The sequence below is a fragment of the Prionailurus viverrinus genome, chromosome B4 (assembly GCF_022837055.1).
Source record: "Prionailurus viverrinus isolate Anna chromosome B4, UM_Priviv_1.0, whole genome shotgun sequence".
NCBI classification, from domain to species: Eukaryota; Metazoa; Chordata; class Mammalia; order Carnivora; family Felidae; genus Prionailurus; species Prionailurus viverrinus.
This window is the reverse complement of record NC_062567.1, coordinates 138,937,243-138,960,860: the sequence shown is the minus strand read 5'-3', so window position 1 is coordinate 138,960,860 and position 23,618 is coordinate 138,937,243. Positions and strand designations below refer to the sequence as shown.

Genomic DNA, 23,618 nt, shown 5'->3' with positions numbered 1-23,618 from the left:
AGGTAGGAAGGCAGATTCAGTCTCTGTAACTGCATCTTGGTTGATGCGTGGAATGACCTCAAGTTCATTTGCGACCTAGCTTATCCATAAGAAGATCATGTTCTGCATTTAAACATACTGAGGTTCAGCTGATGAGGAATGTGACCCACACAAACAGCACCACCTCCCCCACCTGGCACCGAGTCCCCATCAGGGTGACAGACCCTCCCTGGGAATCAGGCCACAGGGTGGACCGGCGAGCGGGGTGCTGCAGGTGACGCTGTGTCTGTTCCACTGAAGATCCTTTGCTACTTTTAGATCAGGTAAGAAAGAAAGGTGATTTTAATGGAAACTTTTTAATGTTTCCTTCATAGGATTTTCTGTGAATATGTAGGTAAGTATTCTAAAACTATCAGTTTTGCATTTTTGGAGAGGGGCTACAAAATGGTGAAAGAGTTTCTAAATATTAGAATTAAAATTTTGTATTTTTTACAGATTTAAAGCATGTTCAAAAAAGCAAATTCGAACAGCACAGTACTCTAGGTTACAACCTCCACCACAGACATGGAGAGTTTTTCTCGTTACTGGAAACACAATGATAAATAAAACCATTTCTGTTTTACTCATATAAACATTTGGACAGCCTAGACGATAGCTGGCACAAAACAGGCACTATGTAACTATTTATGGAACCGGCTTCCGTAAGTGAAAAATAAACTATCTTTATAATCTTCATAAAGATTACAAATGTTGGGGTGCCTGGGTGTCCCAGTCCATTAAATGTCTGACTCCTGATCTTGGCTCAGGTCATGAGCTCAGGCTTTGTGAGTTTGAGCCCCACGTTGGGATTCTCCCTCTCTATCTCTGCCCCCCCCCACCCCTCCCCTGCACGCATGTGCATATGCTCCCTCTTGCTCTCATAATAAATAAACTTGAAAACCCACAAAAAAACAAAGATTACAAATGTTAATCATTTGGTGGACACATGTTCTTCCAGACATTTTCTATGCATATATAATCATATAAATGTGCCTGTGCCTGAGTGTACAAGAAAAGCATATACTTTTAAAATTAAATGATAAGCTCATATAAACAGATCTACACCTTGGTTTTCTCCACTTACTGCACCGTGTAACTGTATATAAACTTAACGCTAAATCTGTTGTATGAATATCTTAGGTTTTACTTATTTATCGTGAGACAGAACAAATGCGCGCACATGCATGTGAGTGGGGGAGTGGGAGAGAGAGGGAGACAGAGAATCCCAAGTAGGCTCCGTGCTGTCATCACAGAGCCCAACACGGGGCTCGATCCCACAAACCACAAGTTCATGACCTGAGTCAAAATCAAGAGTCAGACCAACTGAGCCACCCCAGCCGCCCCCGAATATCCTAGTTTTATTTGAGCTGTGATCTTGGGCTATATTTGAACGACACCCCTCTAAAATTCCAGGCCATTGAGAACTAACGTACCATCTACGAAATATTTCAAAGTCACCGAAGCAATACCTTGCTGGTGGGCTGGCCATCACGTTTGGTGTCTTGTAGGTCGTTCCAGTTTACCGTCACTTGGGGAGACTGTAAAATGATTTCTTCTGGAAACAACACTTTTAAAACGAGATAAGAAGGTAGGTGTTACCGAAAGCTTGAAAACGATGAATGAACGGCAGCAACCTAGGCTTTTCCCGTCTGGGTCCCGTACTTGGTTTCTCGGCTACAGCAGAACAGCAGTTCTGGGTACTGCTCACAACGGAGCCATGTGCCCATTTGGAGGCACAAAAGTTAATTATGTTACGAAGGGACAAGCACAGGGCAATGGCTTCAGTTTCAGTAATTTCCACACAGATTAAATAGTAAAGAGACACTGAAACTTGCCAGTGGCAAAGAAAAACGTTGGATATCACATAATTTTACTTATACGACCGAAGAGACTGTGTTTTACACAAAATTTTACACGGAACTTGTAAAAATACTCTGGGAAGAAGTGAACTATCATTCCACAAAAATAATACCTTTAACACCTAAGTGGATGACGTGTTCAAGCGCAAAGTGACACCGTCTGCTCGTGGTCCTGCCAGAGAGAGAATATCAGATAATTCACCTCCAGTTTAGAAACACTAGTCTAGTACTGGTCGTGGAAATCTAACCTGTACGAATACTTATAGAGGGGCCGTCTTAGAGTCAGAGCCCCCGAGGTTCTCAGAGGCCCCGCCAGGGAGTCTGGAGCGCAGGGGCTCACTTTTCAGTGGGTGTCTGTCTATACACAACATGACAACATTAGCAGGTTTACAGAAGAACTTTAAACAGAGACATCCCATGTATGGGGACAGCAGGGACTCCTTCCTTTCTGGGAGTATTTCTCTTTTAAATATATAAAGAGAACAAGTAGGGGGAAAAAACAGAAAAACAGCCTAAAATATTAATACCACTACCTCAACAACAAAGTAATTTTTATTGTAAAGATTTAAACCTCTGAAATTCACAACTCAAAGTTAAAACATAAACTGAGGCTTATTAACAATTTTAAGACTCTGAGTAAAAACTGATCCGAACCAGGCAGCATCCCAGGCAGCGGACAGAGGGGCTCCGAGGAGCTGTCCGACGCGAAGGACTCCCGCAGCCAGAAGGCAGTTATCCGGGGGAAAAACAGGGGGCCGCCTCTCCCCAGCTCACTTTCCGCGGGGGGCGGGCAGGGGTCCGGCAGGCGGAGCCTCACCAGTCCTGACCAGTCCTGACCAGGCAGTTCCCGACCAACCAGCCTAAGATTCCGTTTCGGGGGGAGCCAAACCTGTAATCGCCTCCCTGTTTGGTGACGTGGCACTCAGCATAAGCCACTCCGTTGTGGGCCTGTCTTGTTTCTTAACACAACAAACAGAATTAAAAACGTAAAATAAAACCTCATCTTCAATGAAATGGGATGACCAAAGCTCCAAGGCACAGTTGAAGATGGACGTCTGTTCCAGAAAGAACATCTGGCCTTCAAAGAAGCAAAGGCACAAGAGCTGTTCCACACCAGCTCAGAAATCGGGCCGCATACAGGTTTCTGGAAAATTCAGACTTGTGAGCCCAAGGACCAGGTGATTGTTTCTCACCTGAATCATGAGGTGTAGAGCAGACACTTCACGGTCGCCCTCCAGTGAGTCGTGGGTAGGGGGTGGGTGAGCGGGTGGGGGTGTGAGGCTGGCAAAACCGAATGCACAAGCACAGCCCGGGCACGAGGCTCCTGGCAGCCCCGCTCTGTCCCCGCAAGGACTCTTCACACACAGTTACCTGGGCTCCAAGACACTCAAGTGGATCAATTCAAGGGGAAGAAACGGAGGAACGGCCAGGCCTTCCCGGGGGAGGCTTTGCAAGCTCCGTGCCTGGCGAGCTGGGGCCATTCCGCCTCTGCCCGAGAAGCAGGAGAGGAGCTTCCGACACCTTTCAAAGGGCACAGAAGACCGGGACATGTCACAAAGGTAGCGCCAGGCAAACTAGACAAGCTGGTCACCCTGCAGGATCACGGCCTTCCTTCTAAAGAGCACGCCAAACGGGAATAAACGGTTTCTCAACAGATCCCAGAAGCACACTACAGGAGGAATTCACCAAGATAAAAGTAACAGGTTTTTCATCCTACACATACAAGAAAGGTCTGATCCGAAGTTATCCAGTGGAAATACTTCATCTCAGGAGCACGCCGAAGGTAAGCAATAATGATCTCGAGAAATGCCAAAAAGGCGATGAGCGTAATAGCTTAAAGTGGAGACCGATGAATCATCTCCCAACCTGACTGATCTGAAAAACAGCAAGATACTAAGCGGTAAAATCCCAGAGGTATTTATTTGCACTAAAACATGAAACAAGTTAGAGGTGGAAAACCATGAGGAAAACGCTAGACAAGAATTCCAAAGGAGGACAAAGAACAAAAGGAAAAAACACAGAAAGCTTCGCGAAGTGCAACCTATGGTTGAAAAAGAGACTCCACGCTGCCAAGATGCCAATTCTCCCTACATCCACATCACTGTGCAGACGTGGAAGACGATTTCCTGCCTCACTATTCCTAACAGCAAACACCTGGGAACGGAACTGGACCCTGGCTGGGTGACTTGTGCTCCGACCTTCCACAGGACAGCACTCAGCACTCACCCAGCACCAAACTCCAAAATCACAAAGGAAGAAAGGTCTCAAGTCAATGACCTCAACTTCCACCACCAGAAACTAGAAAAAGGGGAGCAGATGGAACCCCAAATAAATAAATAAAGACCAAAGCAGAAGTCAATGAAATAACAAGGAGAAAGAGCCTGCAAAATATGAATGAAATCAAAAGTTGATTCCCTCTTCCCTCATAAGGCTGAACTGAGAGGCCTGTAGCCAGACCTAAGAAGGTAGGTATTCCCACTGTCAGGCACGAGAGAGGGGGACATCATCAGTACAGATTCGGAAAGTACTACTACTAAGGAAATACTAGGATATTTCACGCAAATGCATTACTTGGATGAAATGCACAAATTCTTTTTTTATAAGACACATACTGCCAAAGCTCACTCAACACACAATTGGTAACCTAAATAGTTACTGATTTATCAAAGAAATCAAATTTGTAGTCAGGAAGTTTCCTGCAAAGAAAGCTCCAAACCGAGAAGGCTTTACTGGCAAATTGCACTGAACGTTTAAGGAAGAATACCAATTCTACATACTCTACACAAACTAGCCCCAGAACGGAGGAGAAAGTGATGATTTTTAACTTATTGTGAGGCCAACATTATCCTAATACCAAAATCAGAAAAAAGATAATTTCAAGAAACCACAGACCAACACACCACATAAGCACAGATGCAAAAATTAATAAAATTCTGGCACATCATATCAAACGTATTAAAGGAAATTACATTAGGGCCAAGTGAGGCTTATTCCAAAAATGCAAAGTTGATTTTACATTAGAAAACCACTACAGTATAATGATCTTAATAGACAAAAAAAAAAAAAAAAAAGGAAAACCACATGACCACCTGGATAGAGAGAGAGCATCTGACAAAACCCCATACCCAGTCATGACTGAATGCTCGCAGAAAACTTGAGGCCATCTCCTCAACCTGATGGAGGGCTGAATACAAAGGGCTTACATCCAGCTCACGTGGTGCCTGACGTTCAAGACTGAATGAATGCTACACCCTCAGGTCGGGAACAAGGCCACCTCCGTGAAATGCTATTCTAGCCAGTGCAGTCAGGCAAGGAAAAACAATGCATTCAGATAGGAGAGGAAGCAGTAAAGCTCTTTACTTGAACAAAAAGATGGTCTATGTAGAAAATCCCACATAATCTGTAAAAGCTACTAGAACCATTTAACAAGCTCTCGGGATACTAAATTAACATACAAAAATAAACTGCATTCGTGAATAGTAGCTAGAAGCAATTTGAGGTTAAAATTACTTACTGTTTACCACAGCATTACATTTTTTTGAGGGCTGGAAAAATCTGACAGAAGATAAGCAAAACACTCCCAGTGAGCAGTGCAGACACTGGTCAGAGAAATGAAACACAGCCTGACTAGGTGGAGAGAGGGACCCTTTTCAAGGGCTGGAAGTCTCGATACGAAGGTGTCAATTCTCCTGTGAACGGACCTAAAAATTCAACGTGATCCCAATCAGAATCTCAACAGGTGTTGTGCAGACACCGGCAAGCTGAATCTAAAAGGCACACGGGAGCACCAAAGACCCCAAAGAGCCCCCACAGCCTGGCAGACAAGAGGAGGAGGACCAAGAGGAGGGCGTCTACTGCCTGGGCTCAAGACTCGGCAGCACGAGAGCACGTATGAATGGAAGTAAGCACATGGAGAGGTGCTCAGCTTTACTCAGGAGGGAAACGTGCACCCGGGCCACAGAGAGACACCACCTCCCAACTAACAGAAGGACCGAAATGAACAGACTGACCGGCCCAAGGCTTGTGAGCAGGTGGGGCGACGGGACCCTCACACGAGCTGCTGGAAATGCAAATGGTGTAGCTGCTTTAGAAAACTGTTTGGCACTTCTTTAAGAAGCTGAGTGCCCCCGCACCACAGGACCCAGCCATGACACCGCCCCACCCAAGAGAAAGGGACCTGTGTCCATCCGAACACCTGTACACAGACGTTCACAGCAGCTCTCTTTGGAATGACCGACGTATGGAAAAACCCAATGTCCACCCACAGGTGACTGGACAGGTGAGCTGTGGCAGATTCCTCTAACGACACACACTACTCAGGCCTCAAAAGGAGCCAAATCAGAATCACTGTTATACACCTGACAACTACCATTTTCAAAAAGGCAACAAAGTCATGTAACAGTACGGTCAAATCTCCAAATAATTCTGGTAAGGGAAAGAAAGATGCCAGGCAAAAAACAGTAGGTCCTGAACGTTTCCATTTATGTAAAACTGTACAAAGTGCAAACAAACTAGCGACAGAAAGTGCTGCCCGTGGCCCGGGAACGGTGGGCGGAGAAGGAAGGAGGAAGGGGCACAGGAAGTGTCTGCGGTGGTGGATGTGCTCTTTCACGGGATGTACACACGTCCAAATCCTCAAACCGTACGTTTCATCAGGCACAGGTGACCACACGTACGTTGTATCTCCGTAGGCCCACTTCTTTTCAAACAGGAAACTTCCTATGGGAAGTAAGCACTCACAGAGACGTGCGGCCCACCTGCCCTGTTCAGAGGCCCCGCCCTCAGCTCTGTTCAACCCGCGGAGCAGTGGTGCTGCCCATCTTCCCGTCTTTCTTAACAAGTGGGGAACATACATTTTTTTGGAAGTGAGAATCCTGGTTTTCCGTAACTTAACACAAGCAAGCAACCTAAACCCTAACCGGGACAGGCAGAGGCTCCAGAGGCAGACAGCTCCAGGCTGTCAGAGGTGGCAGCCGGGCTCGTGCTGAGGTGCCCGCCGCTCCCACCCGGTCTCTTGTTTCTTCCACCCTCCGCCTGGCCGCCCACCAGCCTGCTCAAGACCTGGGCCCGTGTCTGTCCGTGCGTCTGTCCGTCCGTTCGAGATGGCTGCCTTTCAGCAGCCCCTTGCTGCCAGTACCAGGCCCGCAGACCCTCTGGCTGTTCTTGGACACCTTCTCTCAGGCTCAGCCCCACGGCCTGTCACACCTGCCCTCTGTCCCGCGTCCTTCCACAGGCCAACTCGTGCACCGCCTCCTGCCCGTGCTAGCGCTCTTCTCCCTCCCCGCCTCCTCCTCCCTTTCAGTGGGCCCACTGCACGGTCCAGGGGGACACTCGGTCAGAAACGTCCACGGACAAATTGGCTCTTTCGTCCTGCCAAGGACCCCTGTCCCACCTGGCCAGGTCCACCTCTTCCCACACATGCTTCCTCACCCCTGGAACCCCTGCCATTGCAGGGGCTCTACTGAGCTGGTTTCTCTCATTTCAAGAACCGCCCCCTTCCTGGACCTCACCTAGCTCCCACTCCACCTGCTCTGCTTCCACAGCCAGTAACGGCCTCTCCCTGCTGACCCTCAACCCATTCACGCCCAACACACTTCGAGCTGGTGGCAGTCCCAACACTCAAATGTTCCTTAAATAAAACTAATATAAAAAAAAATCTCTGATCTATCTTAAAATTAGCACCTTCTCATACTTAAAAGATGCAATGAAACAACAAGCAACAGATCTAGAGAAGTTCTCTGTAGCATGCCTACCCAGGAACAGCACAGCACAAAGGACACGGAAAGGACTCCTACAAATATCAAAAACCAAATTACTCAGAAGGAAAAGATATGAGCCAGTATTTCAGAGAGGAAGAAATCTTGTGGCCAAGAAACATGGAAATTCTGAACTTTATATGCAGTCAGAGAAATGCACCTCCAGACCATAAGGAGACATTATATACCTAGCAAGCTGGCACAAATTTAGAAGGCTAACGAAACCAGGTTTGGGCTGGCATGGATCAAGAGGTTCTTACAGATGCCGGTTCTGGGGATCTCTGATGTCACCACAGGTAAAAGCTGAAATGTACATCCCCCAAACCACAGTCTCACTTCTAAGTGTACAGCCCAGAAAACATGAGTGTCTGTGCACAAGGAGGGAGAAAGTGCCCACAGAAAACCTTCAGAGCAGAGACAGGGCCGATGTCCGTCCACACAACAAGTAGAGTAGTGGACTCACCCGGGGGGGGGGGGGGGGGGGAGGAAGCAGTAGGTGACACTGAACAGTGACACACAACATGGAGAATCCTGGTAACATGCCAGTGAAATCCTCCTAGACACTAGGGACCACAAGCTCAAAACAAACCCCCAAAATACTTGGGGCACCTGGGTGGCTCAGTCGGTTGAGTGTCCGACTTCAGCTCAGGTCATGATCTCATGGTTTGTGGGTTCGAGCCCCGCGTGGGGCTCTGTGCTGACAGCTCAGAGCCTGGAGCCTGCTTCGGATTCTGTGTCTCCCTTGCTCTCTGGCCCTCCCCTGCTTGCGCACACTTTCTCTCTCTCAAAAAATGAATACACGTTAAAAAAATTTTTTTTTAAATACATTTTTCCCGTGTGTGGGTGTATGAGTGTGTGTGTATAAAGATGCACAAACTGTTTTTTCTTTTTTAAAGCAAGGGAGAAACAAATACAAAATCCCAGTTAGTGGGGGGGGGGGGGGGTGCAGTGGATGAAAGGGAGGGGACGGCAGGTTGGCAGGGCCACTGCTCCACGCTCGCAACGTGGTAAATGACAAGGTCTCCGCGTACTTAGAGTCCAGAAATGAATGAAGAGAAAATGTTTGCAACTTTGGAGTCGTGACCTAGAAACACGAACACCCCACGCTGCCTCCCCCACCCCGGCACCTCCGGGTGGAGAGACGGACGGAAGAGGCTGCCGCCATCAACAGTGAAAACGCACTTGCAGGAAGAGACACCGAAAGCCTCACCGGTTATATGTAAATTCCACATCCATGGGTTCAAAGTTATATGCTTGTTCAAATTCTGGGTTAAGTTTAAGAGTTACTTCTTCTTCGTGAATCTAAAAAGGAAACAAACAATTTAATTTCCATACTTTACATTGGATTCGTTGGGACAATCTTCTCTCTGTATCTAGCAACACATCATGAAACCCTTTACAGATTTGAGCTACACTTGGGCATTTTAAATCCCTGCAAAAATAATCAAGAGGATTAAATCACAGTGTTGTTTGGTGTCGTTACACTGTCCACACGGGAGGACCTGGTCGGTGGACACACCCACACCAGCACACTTACTGAGCTTCTCACTGGCTGCACCCTAGAGATCTGGGCTCTGGGGAAACAGTGTGCCACACAGGCCATGTCTCTGAAGAAGACGAGAAAGCAAACAATGACCAATGCAGCGAGGGGTACCTGCCGCAAAAACACCTCCGTAAAGAGGTCATTCCAAGACTTCCCCTTCCAGAATAGGGAACTATGCATCCTGGGACCCTCCAGCCAAAACTAACGCCTGCACAAAGCTGTTCCTGGACAGGCAGGGCAGAAAGGGAATTTCTAAGGGAGCACGGGAGGAAACAAACAAAAAAAACAGGAAGGAAAGCCCTGAGTTGAAAAGGGGTGCAAACTGAATGAGGGCTGCCAGGCGGCGCGGGCTTCACGGAGGCCAGGTGACCGGAGCCGGCTCTGGTTTGTGACAGGAGGCCGGCAGGCACACGGGTGGTGGAGCTGCCCCGTCAGCAGGGCCCCTCCCTGCAGCAGAGCAGAAGCCACAATCCCTGTGGACGGAGGGGGAGCCCGGCACGGGTCCCCAGGTTTCCCAGGGATGGAGACAGATGAAAATGAATCTGTAATTAAAGATCACCAAGCACACAAGGAAGCAAATCACCAAGAGTGAGGGTCAGCAAAAACAGCCATCACAGATCTGGGCCCAAAGGACTTCACACACTGACAGTTATTTCTAGAAACCTGAAATACTACATATGAAATTTTTTTAAAAATCCATAAAGAAAAAGATAAACAAACCTAATATAAAAACTAAGAGGGCAGGATACCCGGGTGGCTCGCGGTCGAGCATCCACTCTTGATTTCAGCTCAGGTCATGATCCCAGGGCCATTGGGATAGAGCCCCAAGATGGCTCTGCACTGAGCATGGAGCCTGCTCACGATTCTCATTCTCTCTCTCTCTCTCTCTCTCTCCCACTTTGCCCCTGCACGCCCCCCACCCCCGCTCATGCTGTCTCTAAAATAATAAAACAAAAAAACTCACACCTCTCTCCCTCCAAAAAAAAAAAAAACCCAGGGCACCTTTAATAAATCAAGCAGAGTGCTTGGAGATGAAAATCATGCTCAATGAGATAAACTAAGCAGGAAAGGAGGACATGACCGTGTCTGTTTCCAGGCACATGCTCCTGGCAACAAGGAGGCCCCTCTGTGGAGGTGACTATGGTGGCAGGGGTCAGTGCTGGGGCCCCCTGGACTAGCATGAGTACACAACCTGCCAGATGCCCAGTGGCCTCACTCTGGAATGTCGCCACCAGCTGCTGCCAGGGTGAGAACACTGGGCCGCCTGTCAAGGAAGAACCAATCTGACATCAATGGAGTAAGTAAGTGCTCATCCTGGATGCGTGTCCTCTGCCCACCACACCACCTGTGGGGCTCTCCTGAGGGGCTCCTCAACCATCATGGTTTCCTATGCCACCGCACTGGCCAAAAATGAAATTCTAGAGAATCAAGTACAGCGATGGGCTGAGGCCTGTAGAGTTTACTAACTCGACCATGAATTCCATCACTCAGAGGCAGATGACTTTGTGGAATATCCCACCGAAGGATGAGTAAGGGTGCTCGACACCCCCAAGGCTTCAGTGTGGGTTTGTCAGCTTATGGTGCTGGCGCCCCCCCAACCCGTGTTCAGGACCCAAGGGGGCCTTGTACCTTCAATCTCTGGCCCTGCTGCTTCTGAGGCTTTAGTCCCCAGGGCTTCCTCCCTGAGGGGCACAATCGGGTCTGCTCTTTGGAAGCCAAGACTGTGCCAGTTGGCCATAATGGGCTCCTCATGCCTCTCGGTCGACAGCCAGAGTGGTTACAGCCGGGGAGGTTCAGGCTAAGCGGCCACCACTCTGCAGGGGGAGAGAGGGCAGCTCGCTGTGCCGCCACATCCCTGAGGACAGTCAGCGGGAGCAGCTGGCAGGGCGCCAAGGGGCGGCTCCCTCTCCAGTCGTCCTACAGCACTGGTTTCACGACCAGCTGCACTGGCCAGGGCTGGTGCTGGTGTGCTGGTGCAGAATGCGGCAAGCGTGGCTGCGGAGGCCGGATGTCGCCCCTCTTGCAAATCCTTACCAGACCCTTCTAGTCCCCGCAGCCCACCCCCACTCCAGAGGCAGGGCTCTGGTGCGTCCTCAGTTAGTTTTCTGCCTGAGGCAGTGAGCAGGCTTCCCCTGACCCTTCGCGGCAGTGCTACGAGCAGGGTGGCAATGGAGACCAGCTGCCGAGTCACACGACCTTGCGGTGGGCCAGGAGGGGCTAGAAAAGCCAACAAATCTCCACAGAAGCAGTAAGAGCTGTAGACTTTTAAGCGCATTTTTCCTTCCGAGGCTCTCTCTTCTGGAGCACATTCAGGATGCCCAAATTTGACTAAACGCAAACATCACAACTTACACGTGATATATTTAAAAGGTAAATATGGCTATACGGCTTACGTGATTGAAAATTATAGGACTTAAAACATTTTTTAATTTATTTTGAGAGCACGTGTGCGAGGGGTTGGGGGGGCGGGGAGAGAGAGATAGAGAGAGAGAATCCCACCCAAGCAGGCTTTGAGCTGTCAGCACAGAGCCCAAGAGCCCAACGTGGGGCTCAAACTCATAGAACTGTGAGATCACAAGCTGAGCCCAAATCCAACTCAGACACTTAACTAACAGAGCCACACAGGCACCCCAAAAAGTACGTAATTTTTAAAAAGCTATTAAGTTCTCTTTCTGCATCAAATTTATTTAAGCATTTACTTTATCCTGCCTCTTCTGAAGTACCGTCAAAAGCCTGAAGAAGCGCCTCTGCCCCAGCCAGGGTGGGCAGGTGACCCCCGACTGGCCGGAAGGGCTGGCCCAGCACCAGCGGAGCAGGCGCGCCTCTCACCTCAATCACATAGCCGATGTACTCGATGACATGTCCGCTGTACTCTTGGCTTTTTAAGACCAGCTTATCACCTAGTTAAAAAACATAGCATGACATGTACAACGATAAAATCACAGAGCTTTGCTGCTGTACTGTAAAATCAAACGCTGTGAACAAACGTCAGCGGGGGTCAGCGGCTTAGGAATCGTGCCACCGCGGCCAAAGCGCAGGGCTGGGTGCACGGAAAACTCTGAGCCAAAGCAAAGGAAGGGAGACGACGGGACTGCAGTACTGCGGTTCACACGTTCTCCCCCAGAGGGGGCAGCGTCTGCGGTCCCTCTGGAAAACAGGACACGTAACAAACCCACCTGCGTACAGAGAAGGCCTACTTTCAGCCAGTCCTGGGACCTCCAGAACCAGCAGATCCCCATTTCTTTTCAAGGTGACCCCACTCATGTTATACTCTTTCAGTTCTATTTCCGCATGAATCTCCTCAAGCCAGAGCAAAGTCGAAAACTTCTCCTTGTAGTTTGACATGTTCAAAAGCTGAAAAAAAAAACCCAGCAAGTTAGTGAGAACAGAGTCACATGTCCGACACGCCCGTATCCAGGAAAGCTGCGGGCACTGGAGCCGCAGTGTCCAAGCTGCTGAAACTCAGCGGACCGGGGAGAAGGCAGCTTTCAAACACCGACCACCACCAGCATGGGACAGTGGCCCGTGTACCCCAGGGAGCCTCGCGACGGCCCCGGCTGCCACCTGAGAGCTGCCAGGCCCTGGTGCAGAGGGCCAGGGGAGCTGTGTGGTCTCTGCACTGAGGGCATGGAACTGGGGTCCAAGGAGGCCAAGGCGGCAGAGCGCCAGGAAGAGAGAGCAGCACAGAGGTGTGGAGCACTTCGGAGGGTCCCCTCCGGGTTGTCAGCCGAGCACTGGTCAGTGCACGAGTATAGGAAACCATGTCATGTTGGGACACCCAACTAATGGGATAAGAGCAGGGCTCGACCAGCACCCGGGCTGCCACCATTCTCTGGGGTGGGGGCCGTTCTGTGCATCGTTGGGCACTTACCAGCATTCCTGGCCCCTACCCACTTGCTGATACTCGCGCCCCCCCCCCCCCCCCCCCCGTCATGACAGCCAAAAATGTCTCCAGGGCTGAGAGCCACTGGATTAGATGGAATAATTCCTAGAGCTCACACAGGATCAAGAACAGCGTGGTTCCCATCAGCCCCAATGGAAAGGCTTGTAATAGACGAGACATCAGACCTAGCATTCCAACAGGTATTGGACCCACCTAACAAAGCCTTAAAGCCAGGCTTGGAAGTATTTGTTTCCAAGTAACTTAACTGCGTCCCAGAACAAACTTAAAAATATTTTCAGGAACGGAAAAATATCCAACAGCTGACAAGATAAAATCCAGAGTGTCTGGCATTGAAAACTTACGAGGCTTAGGGGTGCCTGGGTGGCTCAGTCGGTGGAGTGTCCGACTTCAGCTCAGGTCATGATGTTGTGGTTCATGAGTCTGAGCCCCACGTCGGGCTCACTGCTCTGAGTGCACAGCCTGCTTTGAATTCTCTGTCTCCCTCTCTCTATGCCCTTCCCACTCTTGTGAGAAAAAAAAAAAAAACCAGCTCTCTCTCAAAAATCAATATAACATTTTAAAAAAACGGTCAGCAGACTTAGAAAGAAACAGAAACTATAACTTACAACGGGGAGAAAAACCTCTCAACAGAACCAGATATGACATGTATGACAGAATCTGCAGACAAGGACACTGAAATAGCTGTTCTTTGAAGAACCAGAAAAGAATGAGCACGTGAAGTAGACACATAGAAGATCTAAAAAAGAGCCAACTGAACCGGTGGAGAGGAGAACTATCATGTGTGACGTTAAAGCACACTGGATCAGACTACACATTGCAAAAAAAAAAAAAAAAAAAAAAAAAAAAAAAAGGACTAGTGAACTCGAGGACTGGCAATAGGAACCTTCCAAAATGCAGAGGCAAGTCCTGAAGACATCTGAGCAGAGCATCTCTGAGCTGCGGGGCGGCTCCAAGGAGCAACGGCAATCTGAAGAAGGGGCTCAGCAGAAAGACTATCTGAACACAGAATGGCCAAAAAATACCCAAATTTGAGGAAAACTGTAAGTCCATATATCCAAGAAGTTCAAGGAACCCCAAGCCCAGAAATTGGAAGAAAACTGTACCAAGGCATGTTGTAAGTTATTTTTTTTTTTTTACAACTAGTGATAAGGAGAAAATCTTAAAAGCTGCCAGAAAAAAGTGCACATTACATGCAAAAGAACAAAAGGTAAGAAGCAACGAGCCAGAAGACAGCAGAGCGGCCTCTGCAAAGCTCCAGCCTAGAATTCAAGACCCAGCAAAAATATCTTTCAAGAATGGAGGTGAAACACTCTTCCAGATATACAAGGGCCGAAAGAACCGCTCACTCGCAGATGAGCACCAAAGACGTTCCCTTTGTTTAGCAGAACAAGGACCCCATGGGGGGGTGTGGGTCCACGCAAAGCAGTGGACCAAGAATGGGAATTACATGGTAGGCGTCAGAAAAGACTTCTCTTTTAAGATGCTTTTAAAAGATAACGGACGATATATATGTAAAGTAAACACGGTAAAACACAGCACGAATCTCAGAGCGTACGTAGAAGCCGTATTTATGACATTAGCAAAATGTCCAAGAAAAGAGACCGGGAAGGTGCTGCCACGGGGGTCTCACCATGTGGCACACACTAGACCCCTAGATGCTTCACGCTTGTGCTATGCCGACACGACACCACCTTCCACGCGCAGCTACTCAACGCTGCACTGAAGTAAAGTTAAAGAGAACTAAAGACTCCATTCCGCTGGTGCAGCAGCCACACTTCAGATGCTCCACAGCCACCTGTGGCCAGCGACTGCCATGTCAGAGAACACAGATACGGAACATGTCTATCGCAGCAGAAAGTTCTAGTGCATAGCGCTGTCAGAAACCCTGAAGCGACAGGACACACGCTGCAAAAGAAGAGCTACCAGCCGAGAGAGGAGATAAACGGAATTACAAAATAAAAGCAGAAAAAGAAAAAGGAAACAATGAACAAATACAAATAGCAAAATGATAAATTTAAACAAAGTCGTATCAGTAACCACACAAACGCGAAGGTAAAAACAGCACAATGAAGGCAGAGACTGTCAAATAGGTAAAAGAGCAAGAACCAACTGAGGGCTTCCTATGAGAAACATGTTTTACTGACAAATTTTTTAAGTATTTATTTATTCTTGAGAGAGAGACAGAGTGTGAACAGGGGAGGGGCAGAGAGAGAGAGGGAGACACAGAATCCGAAGCGGGCTCCAGGCTCCGAGCTGTCGGCACAGAGCCCGACGTGGGGCTCGAACTCACGAACGACGAGATCATGACCTGAGCCGAAGTCGGACGGTCAACCGACTGAGCCCAGGTGCTCCGAGGAACACACTATAAAGATAAAGTCATAAATGGGGTACCTGGGTGGCTCAGTTGGTTGGGTGTCCGACTTCAGCTCAGGTCATGATCTCGCAGTTCGTGAGTTCGAGCCCCATTATCGGGCTCTGTGCCGACAGCTCGGAGCCTGGAGCCTGCTTTGGATTCTGTGTCTCTCTCTCTCTGCCCCCCCACCCCCCACTCACTCTCTCTCTCTTCCTCGAAAATAAACATTAAAAAAATTTTTTTAAAAAGACTTAAAAAAAAAAAAGGTAAAATCATAAACAGGTTAAAAGTAGGACAAAAGAAACACCATGTTAACACTGATCAGAAACAAGTTGCATAAGCTACACGAGTATCACACAGAGTAGATTCCAGAAGCAAGAACACCAGGAATAAAGTGAGACGTTTCATGCCGAAAAAGGGGCTAACCAATGAAGATGACATGATAACCATGAACATTTCTGCCCCTAATTACAGAGCTGCGATACAGGAAGTAAAGACCGATGGCCTGGCATGGACAAACAGACACATGTCTACGGCTATGAGTGAGACTTGCCTCCCCAGAAGTGGTGGGACAGGAGACAGATGTCAATTAGGACACACAAGATTTCAACGACACTACTGACCAACACACCCTGATTTTTACAGAATAACCCACTACTAACGGCACAAAGCATGTTCTTTTCAAGTGTGCAAGAAATACTTAGCAAAATAGATATTTTAAGCTATGAAACAAATGTCAATAAACATAAAAGAGAACAAATGAAACCAAGTAAGCAGAGGAAAGATAGTAAGAATCAGAGCAGACATCAATGAAAAAAAAATAGAAACAATAAAATTAAAAGCTGACTCTCTGAAAAGATTAGTAAAAATTTATAAACATCTAACCAGAATGATCAGGAAAAAAGAGGTGCAAATTACCAACATTATAAACAACTTCATGCAAATAAATTAGCTTAAATAGTAACAAAGTCCTTTAAAAAAAAAACAACCCACAAAAGCTCACTCAAGAAAGAAGCTGATTTGCCCTATCACTACTAAAGAAATTGAATTCCTAATTAAAAATCTTCCCACAAAGAAAACTGACCTGAACGCCTTGCTGGTAAATTCCGTCAGAGATTTAAGCGATGAGTAGTACCACTCCTACATACACACTCGTAGGAAAAGAAAGAGGAGGGGACACCCCAAACCATCCTAGGAGGCTCACGCTACGCTCGAATCAACACAGGACAGAAGTGTCACAAGAAAAGCACACTACAGACCAACGTGCCTCGGGAACACAGATGAACGCGTGTGCACACACGTGAGTGCTATCAGAGGAACAGAAGGCTGATCTAACATCTGGAAAATCAAAGGAATTCACCACGTGAACAGACTGAAGAAAGAAAACCACACGATCCTCGCAACAGAGGCAGAAAAAGCAGCTGAAACTCACGAGATGGACCATTTTCAGGTGGACAAGTTAGCGCACCGAGCACACTCACGGTGTGGTGCGGCCACCTGTAATGACAGCCCGACCCGGTCGGCACTGCCTCCCCCGGCCCCCTTCTTCCGGCCCCTGGCCGGAAGGCAGCCCGCCAGCCTCCGTGGCCAGGTGTCTTGTGACACACAGCCATGCAGTGTGGGACTCCTCCTGTGTAGCATCAGTAGGTGAGCTGAGGAACGCGCTCCCATGGCGACGACACAGCCCTAAGAAGCAGGGACACGGCAGTACCAACTGTGACAGATGTGACCTCGCCTCACGGCGCTGAATCCCAGGTGTGGGTATGGCCGCTTCCTCCTGGAGGCCCCCCGGGGAGAAGCATGTCCTCCTGCCCGTTCTTCTCCGAGAAGCGCCACATCCCCGCCATCACGGGCCAACCGGCCCGTCCACCTCCCGGGGTCCGACCCTCCTGGTGCCCTCCCACAAGGACTCCTGGGCTCCGCTGGGTCACCTGGAAAATCCAGGGTCATCTCCCCCACCTGCCGAGTCCCCTCGACCATGTGAGGTGACCCAGGTCAGAGGTGCCGGTGTGAATCGTGGACATCTTTTGGGAGCCGTTCTTCTGTCTACCACACAGACGGACCTCAAACCAAAATAACTACGCTGAGTTAAAGGGCCAAAGAAAAAGAATACTAGGATTCTGTTTGTAGAATTCCAAAAAGGAAACAAAAATCTGGCGACAGAAAGTGGAGCACGTGAAGCAGAGAGATGGGGTGGGGGCACACAGAAATGCTGGGGGGACAGAGGCATCCCTCATCTGGACCGCGGTGACACCATGTGCTCATCACAGCATGTGCCCACACTCACGCGGGCTGCGGGGACGCTGACCAAGGGCACGTCTCACGGGCAGTCACATGACTAAACAGACCATACCCGCGACACAAGTCTGGAACCTTCAGCCTCACAGCACTTTTCACAACTGGTACCATCAACGTTATCGCTTCAATTTTCATCTGCGAACTTCTGCCTTCATGAGGAAGGTCCCTTCCCGGTGCCCAGGCTCACGTGAAGGGGAGTCAGGGACACACAGGCTCTCGTGATGGTCCAGTCACTTGGCCTCAGGGTGTGCCCCCTCCCCCCAACTATTTCTACGGCCAGCCTGCTGCCACGGAACCTAGTTCAGGCCCGGAACTCATTACGGATACTACAACGCCTTCCTAACAAGCTTCCCCGCTTCCAGTTTGCGGCCCGCTCCATCCACGCTCTGCAACACTGGCCCCTCCAAGCGGCCATGCCAGCGGCCCAGCCACGCAGGGCCGTCCCGCCTGCCCGGTGTCTCCATGCGCTACTCACCGTATGTGGCCTCTCTCTCCCTCTTCCAGAAGGCTAGCAAGTCTGGGAGGGGGGGCCCCTCCGACCTGTGCCTCCCGAACGCACGCCACGGCACCGCGGGAGCCTCCCCTGCCCGGCCGCTGGGGGCCCAGAGCCTCGCGGGAAGGAAGGGCCCCACTACCCCTAGGGGCATCTGCTCTGGTTCAGACAACCACTCCCCAGGTCCCCGCTTCCCCCTAAACCTTCTTTCCTCTGCGCACAGCCCCACGTCCACCTGTTCTCCCCTGCCGCACGTGCTCAGCGCACACAAGGGCGCCCTCCGGCTGCTGTCTGGTCTCCCCGTCATCACCTGGACACCGCACAGGCTCGTGGACCCCCGAACCCCATGGGAAGTGCCCTCCTGTACACCGGGCAAGCGCTCTCCCCACCAAGCAGATGGACACTTTTCCTTTTGCCTGGACTTGGTTTCCATGTGCTCACAGGCATGTGTTCCCTGTCCCTGGGCTCCTCGGTGCCACCCCTCCCCTGCAGGGGCCCCGCTCCGGGTCTGGCTTCAGCCACCACCTCTAACAGCGGACAGGCTGGACAAGACTTCCTCCGGGAGCCACCAATGGGCCCGAGCACAAGGCAGCACCACGGCACCTGGCAAGGGCGGCAGCTGTGTGGCCCTGCCGTCCCGGCTCTGGTCCCCGCCCCGGTCCCGATGGCTGCAGGGCCTTCCCACACGTGACGCCTTCCCAGCTGCTCAGAATCTGACCCTGGAGGGAAAGCCACGCCAAGCAGAGACAGGCTGGGCTGCCGGCGTCCCCACAACTAGTGTCGGTGGCAGGGGGACCGGTCTCCCATGAACTGGAAATTCCCAGCCAACTGTGGCAAAAAATGAACCCGGGTAGGGCTCCCCCTGATTCCGTCAGAAAACTCAAGTTTTTTCTCAGTGAAGAGTATTTTCTCAGACCCTTTCCCTACCTCTGCGAGTAACGGCTGAAAAGTCAAAATGTCGATTTTTTGTTCCACACATTTCTTAAGTCTATCTGGTATTGGATACTGTGGAAGGAAACTTGGAAGTTGGCGTCTTGAGTTCCTTAAAAAAAAAAAATTCCCGAGTCAAAAGTAATTCTTAATCACCCACACGTTTTCCACCAGCCCTTTTCACTAGACGCCCTTGTCCACTTCAGAAAGGCTAAAGGTCAGTCAGTAACCGAAACTAACACGTGGACTGCTGGTGTCCATCCGTAGTTTGCGAACTCAGCTGCTCTGGGGCCCTTTCCCTCCCTGGGCCCTCTCTTGTCCTCAAGAGGAGAGGGGCTGCAGCACCCAAGGGCCCCTCGGGTCCCGTGAGTCTGAAACAGCCACTCTTAAGCTTCCCCTCAGCTAGCTCTTCTGCCACTTCGAGCCTGTCAACGCCAGAACCATCCCCGCAATGCTGCAGGACCACACGTTCGGTAGAGGCTGCTCTGATGGGCCCTGCCTTTCTCGTTTCCGCCTGGAGCTTCTCTGGGGAAACAAGCCTCGGCTCGTCCCGGAGAGGGAGGTGCGCAGGTGTCACCGAAGCCGGCCACCGCCAGGATGAGGAACATCACTGCTGCCATAGGTGAGTCTGATAGAGAATGACCAGGAAGGAAGCAGCTGGAAGAAGAGACAGCTGGAAAGACGACAGGGGTCACACGGGAGGTCCGGTGAATCTTCGATGCCAGGCTGTCCAGCCGCGTGAAGTGAAGAAAGGCACTGGGCACTCCTCCCTCATTCCAAGTCCTGCTTCCAGCTCAGGCCTGAGCGCAGAGGGTGGGACACCCGTACCCCTGCCTCCTTACTCCACAAACGGTCACCTCGGTTGTACGTCCCTGTAGCTAGGCTCTGGACGGGAAGGCTGCTTAGAGAGAAGCTCCGTGGCCGAAAGGCCCCTGGAAGCGCCAGAGCCACCAGCAGCAGCACTGGGAAGGGCCGCCACCTCCCAGCTGAGACACGGGTCGTGGCAGGAGCTCCATCAAAGCACGGTGCGAAGTGCACGTCAAAAGTGGAGGCGTTCGTAAGTGGCAGCAAAGGATTAACTACGCACATGGACGGCATAAAGGGGACAGGACCCTCACCACACACACGTTTAGATAAGAGGCCTGAACAGTGTCACGACTTGGCCTCAAAATGCACGCTGAGTTAACAAAACATATCTGTTTACAGCCTAAAACGGTTGGGAACTCAGCTGAGAAGGTCCTGGCACAAAGAGGCCCTCAACAGACTGGCTAAGCAAACACAGACGATGCCATTCTGGGCGGGGAGCAAAGGTGGCAGGACGTGCGTGGTGGGGTGGTGGGCAGGTGCAGGTACTGGGAGTTCCAGGAGGCCCACGCCAACCAGGACACTCTGGGTCACCAGCTTGCCAACAGGAAACCAGTGTCTCCTGGTTTAGAGACACTCCCACAGAGCAAACAGGGAAGCAGCTGATCGGGGGACTGTTGGTTTAGTTCATTCCTCTAGTTAAAGCCAAATGATAACTAGAAAGTTGCCTGGCGTACCACTATGTGACAATCTGGGGTTCTTAAATGTTCCTATAATTAAGGCCCTATCATTCAGGATGTTTTCCTGCCTATAGGCTACGGTAACTGCTCTCGTGTTCCACGTTCCATCCCCAGAACATGTCCTTTCCACGACCAATGGTTCTTACTCCTTACTGATCGCTACTGATCACTCCATGTTGGAAACTATGTCTTTTACATATCTCACCTCATTTAATCTTTGTAACCGAGTGAGGGAGAGACTGTCGTTTTGTGAATGAGACTGAGGTTCAGAAAGGCTAAGAAACGAGCCCAAGGTCACACAGCACCTTGGTGGCAGTGCTGGATTCAAATAATGATACAACCCCAAAGCCAACCACCTACTACTCTAATAGTTTTTTTCTTTAGTCTGCAAATTAGCAACATCCTTCACACCTTACCTTAAATTGTTACTGGGCAAAAATGTGACCTGACATTCAGGGTTTTCTAATATTAGAAGGGAAATACCCGTTACTCCAGGAACTCTGGGCAGGACCGAGGTTAAACCTGTCAGTTCCTACAGCGGGGGGGTGGGGGTGGGGGAGTCTTCACATCCCTGAGCAAAGTCGGGAATCGTCTTCACATCCCTGTCCGATTTTCTGGCACCAAACTTCAAAACAATCTGCTTTGTGGAGATTTCTGGGTCCAGCAGCAGCAGACGGAGCATGTTGTCCTGTAGCACTTTCTGGAAGCCTCTCCCTCAGTCCCTGCCTGGGCGGTCGCCCACCAGCCACATCTTGTGGCCCCCTTGCTGACGGGTGCCTCTGGGTGCCCGTGTGGGATGCGGGATGTCTCAGTAGCCAGGCTGGGCTGCTGGGAACATAGGAAGCTGGGGGGTGGGGTGGGGAGCAGCCGGGGTGGAGTTGGGGGCGGAGGGGGGGCACAGCCTACTACTCCGTCCTCACACCGTAGAGCCATTCTGCAGACAAAACTTGACGAGCATCGTGAAAACACACCCCTCCCCCAAGTAAGGCGACTGAAAGAGGCGCCGGCCACAGTGCCCCCCCACCGCCGCTCTCCAACAACACAGCAGTCACACGCATCTCTCACACCCCACGAGCGCACTGTGGATCCTGAGGTCTTTTCTGCTCACGGTACCTTTTCTGTGCGGTCACGACAACTGTAGTTTTTGTGGATGTTAACGTGGGAGTAGTTTTAGACTTCTTCCAGGAAAACGGTTCTCGGACGGCTATTAGAGACTCCTCCCCGCTGACCACGTTCACCTCCAGGAACCGCCCGATCGTGAAGCTGGAGAAGCAGAGCAGGAGGAGCTCCCTGCAGCGGCCTGGGCTCCTTGAGAAGACAAAACGCATCAGAGTTGTGGTCAGAAGACAAGCGGGCCGGACAGAGTTTCCCCTCGTGCGCGTGTGCGACACGGGCTACGAAACCACGGTCACCCGTAGTTTTTACTAATTCTTCTCAAAGGAAAAAAGGAACTTTCAGAAGCAAGGAACATATCATTTTCCTATGATCAAATCAGCCACATAAGCTGTAATTCTCAAACTTAAGAACAACAGGAAAGACAGTGTCGTCAAGTTTTAATCAGAACACGTACAATGTTACCAGAAATCTTGTTTTCACTTTGCTTTCTGCCCAATTTCCTCCTGCTGCTGTAATTCAGGTTCTACTGGACGCTCCACACATTGTGCCCACCTACTGCCTTTTCACAGATGTCTTATCGTCACATTAAAGGGATCCTTTAAAGTGGTGGCACCACATACCGCTGACTGAAGGGCAATCTGTGTGAATGGTCAGTCATCCATGGGTTTGAAGCAAGGTGGCGGTTTAATCAGAGTCACATTTTAATGACGACGATGATGATTTATTTTAAGAGAGACTGCACACGCACAAGTGGGAGAAGGGCAGAGAGACAGGGAGAGAGAGAACCCCAAGCAGGCTCCAGGCTGTTGGCGCAGAGCCCGATGCGGGGCTTGATCTCACGATCCTGGGATCGCGACCTGAGCTTAGATCAAGCGTTGGACGCTTAACTCACTGACCCACCCAGGTGCTCCCAGAGTTCCATTTTAGAAAAGATTTAGAATTAGCAACGTAGAGGACTACTGAGAAAGGAAGAGGCCTGCAGCCCAGATGCCCAGCTGGCGGGACCAGCGGGCAGTGGGGAGCAAGCAGGCAGGGTTGGGGAGCTCGGGATTCAGGAAAGGAGGCAGAGGAGGAGAAGGACCCTCAGGCTCGCCTGCCTGCTGCACGCAGCCTGCACAGGGAGGGAGGCCTCAGCCCCCTGCCCCGGGAGCCTGCATCGGGGCCAGCTGCCCAGGTGGAGGTGGAGGGCAAAAAGGCCTCAGCTGAGGGAGCAGGAGTGTGAGGGGAAGGGAGGAGCAGAGGCTGAGAGTGCACAACAGGACCGAGGGTCAGAAGCCGGGTGAACAGGGTGGGGGCAGCGGGTCAGGCTTGGGGAGCAACTCCTTGGGTCGATAAACTCACTAAAGCCATTTTCTCCCCACTGATTTTTCTCAAGGTTTTCTCTCATCAAAACAGTTAGGAATATTCTATAACCTCCAACCTAGAAGTATCACACAGGAAATCTACAGAGACGAATGTACAAATGTTCCCAAAGTAAACTCCCTCCCGATCCTCCAGCCACGTACTTTGCGTCACACATAATCACGATGAGGGTTTTTCCACCTGGAGGGATGAGCCCTCCGGGGTCCAGCTCCGTCGCCTGCTTCCTTGGTGTTGCCTTTTCTTTGTCTCCGTTTTCTCCTTTACAGGTACAGTCATCTGGGAGATGGAATTTAAACCAAAATGAGATCAAGGGGTAGGCTGCTCCTGACGGCAGGTGCTCGCGGAAACGAACGCTCACCCACAGACAGGCACGCACACAGCCAAAGCACCAGACAGCAGCGGACAGCGGGCAGCCTTTCCCGAGTTCAGAACTATTCACGGG

At 50.4% G+C, this 23,618-nt stretch overlaps 1 protein-coding gene across 3 annotated transcripts in view; it reads right to left on the bottom strand.

The window, feature by feature from the left end:
- Positions 1-23,618, bottom strand: part of MOV10L1 (Mov10 like RISC complex RNA helicase 1) — a 72,450-nt gene that overhangs the window by 25,335 nt on the left and 23,497 nt on the right. For all 3 annotated transcript variants that reach the window (XM_047868320.1, XM_047868322.1, XM_047868321.1), the window contains exons 8-15: positions 23,320-23,452; positions 21,812-22,006; positions 19,152-19,266; positions 12,353-12,530; positions 12,006-12,076; positions 8,844-8,935; positions 1,991-2,049; positions 1,488-1,585 (exon numbers count right to left, since the gene is read on the bottom strand). In XM_047868320.1, the coding sequence (XP_047724276.1) occupies positions 1,488-1,585; positions 1,991-2,049; positions 8,844-8,935; positions 12,006-12,076; positions 12,353-12,530; positions 19,152-19,266; positions 21,812-22,006; positions 23,320-23,452 (941 nt within the window). The remainder of the gene's footprint in view (positions 1-1,487; positions 1,586-1,990; positions 2,050-8,843; positions 8,936-12,005; positions 12,077-12,352; positions 12,531-19,151; positions 19,267-21,811; positions 22,007-23,319; positions 23,453-23,618) is intronic.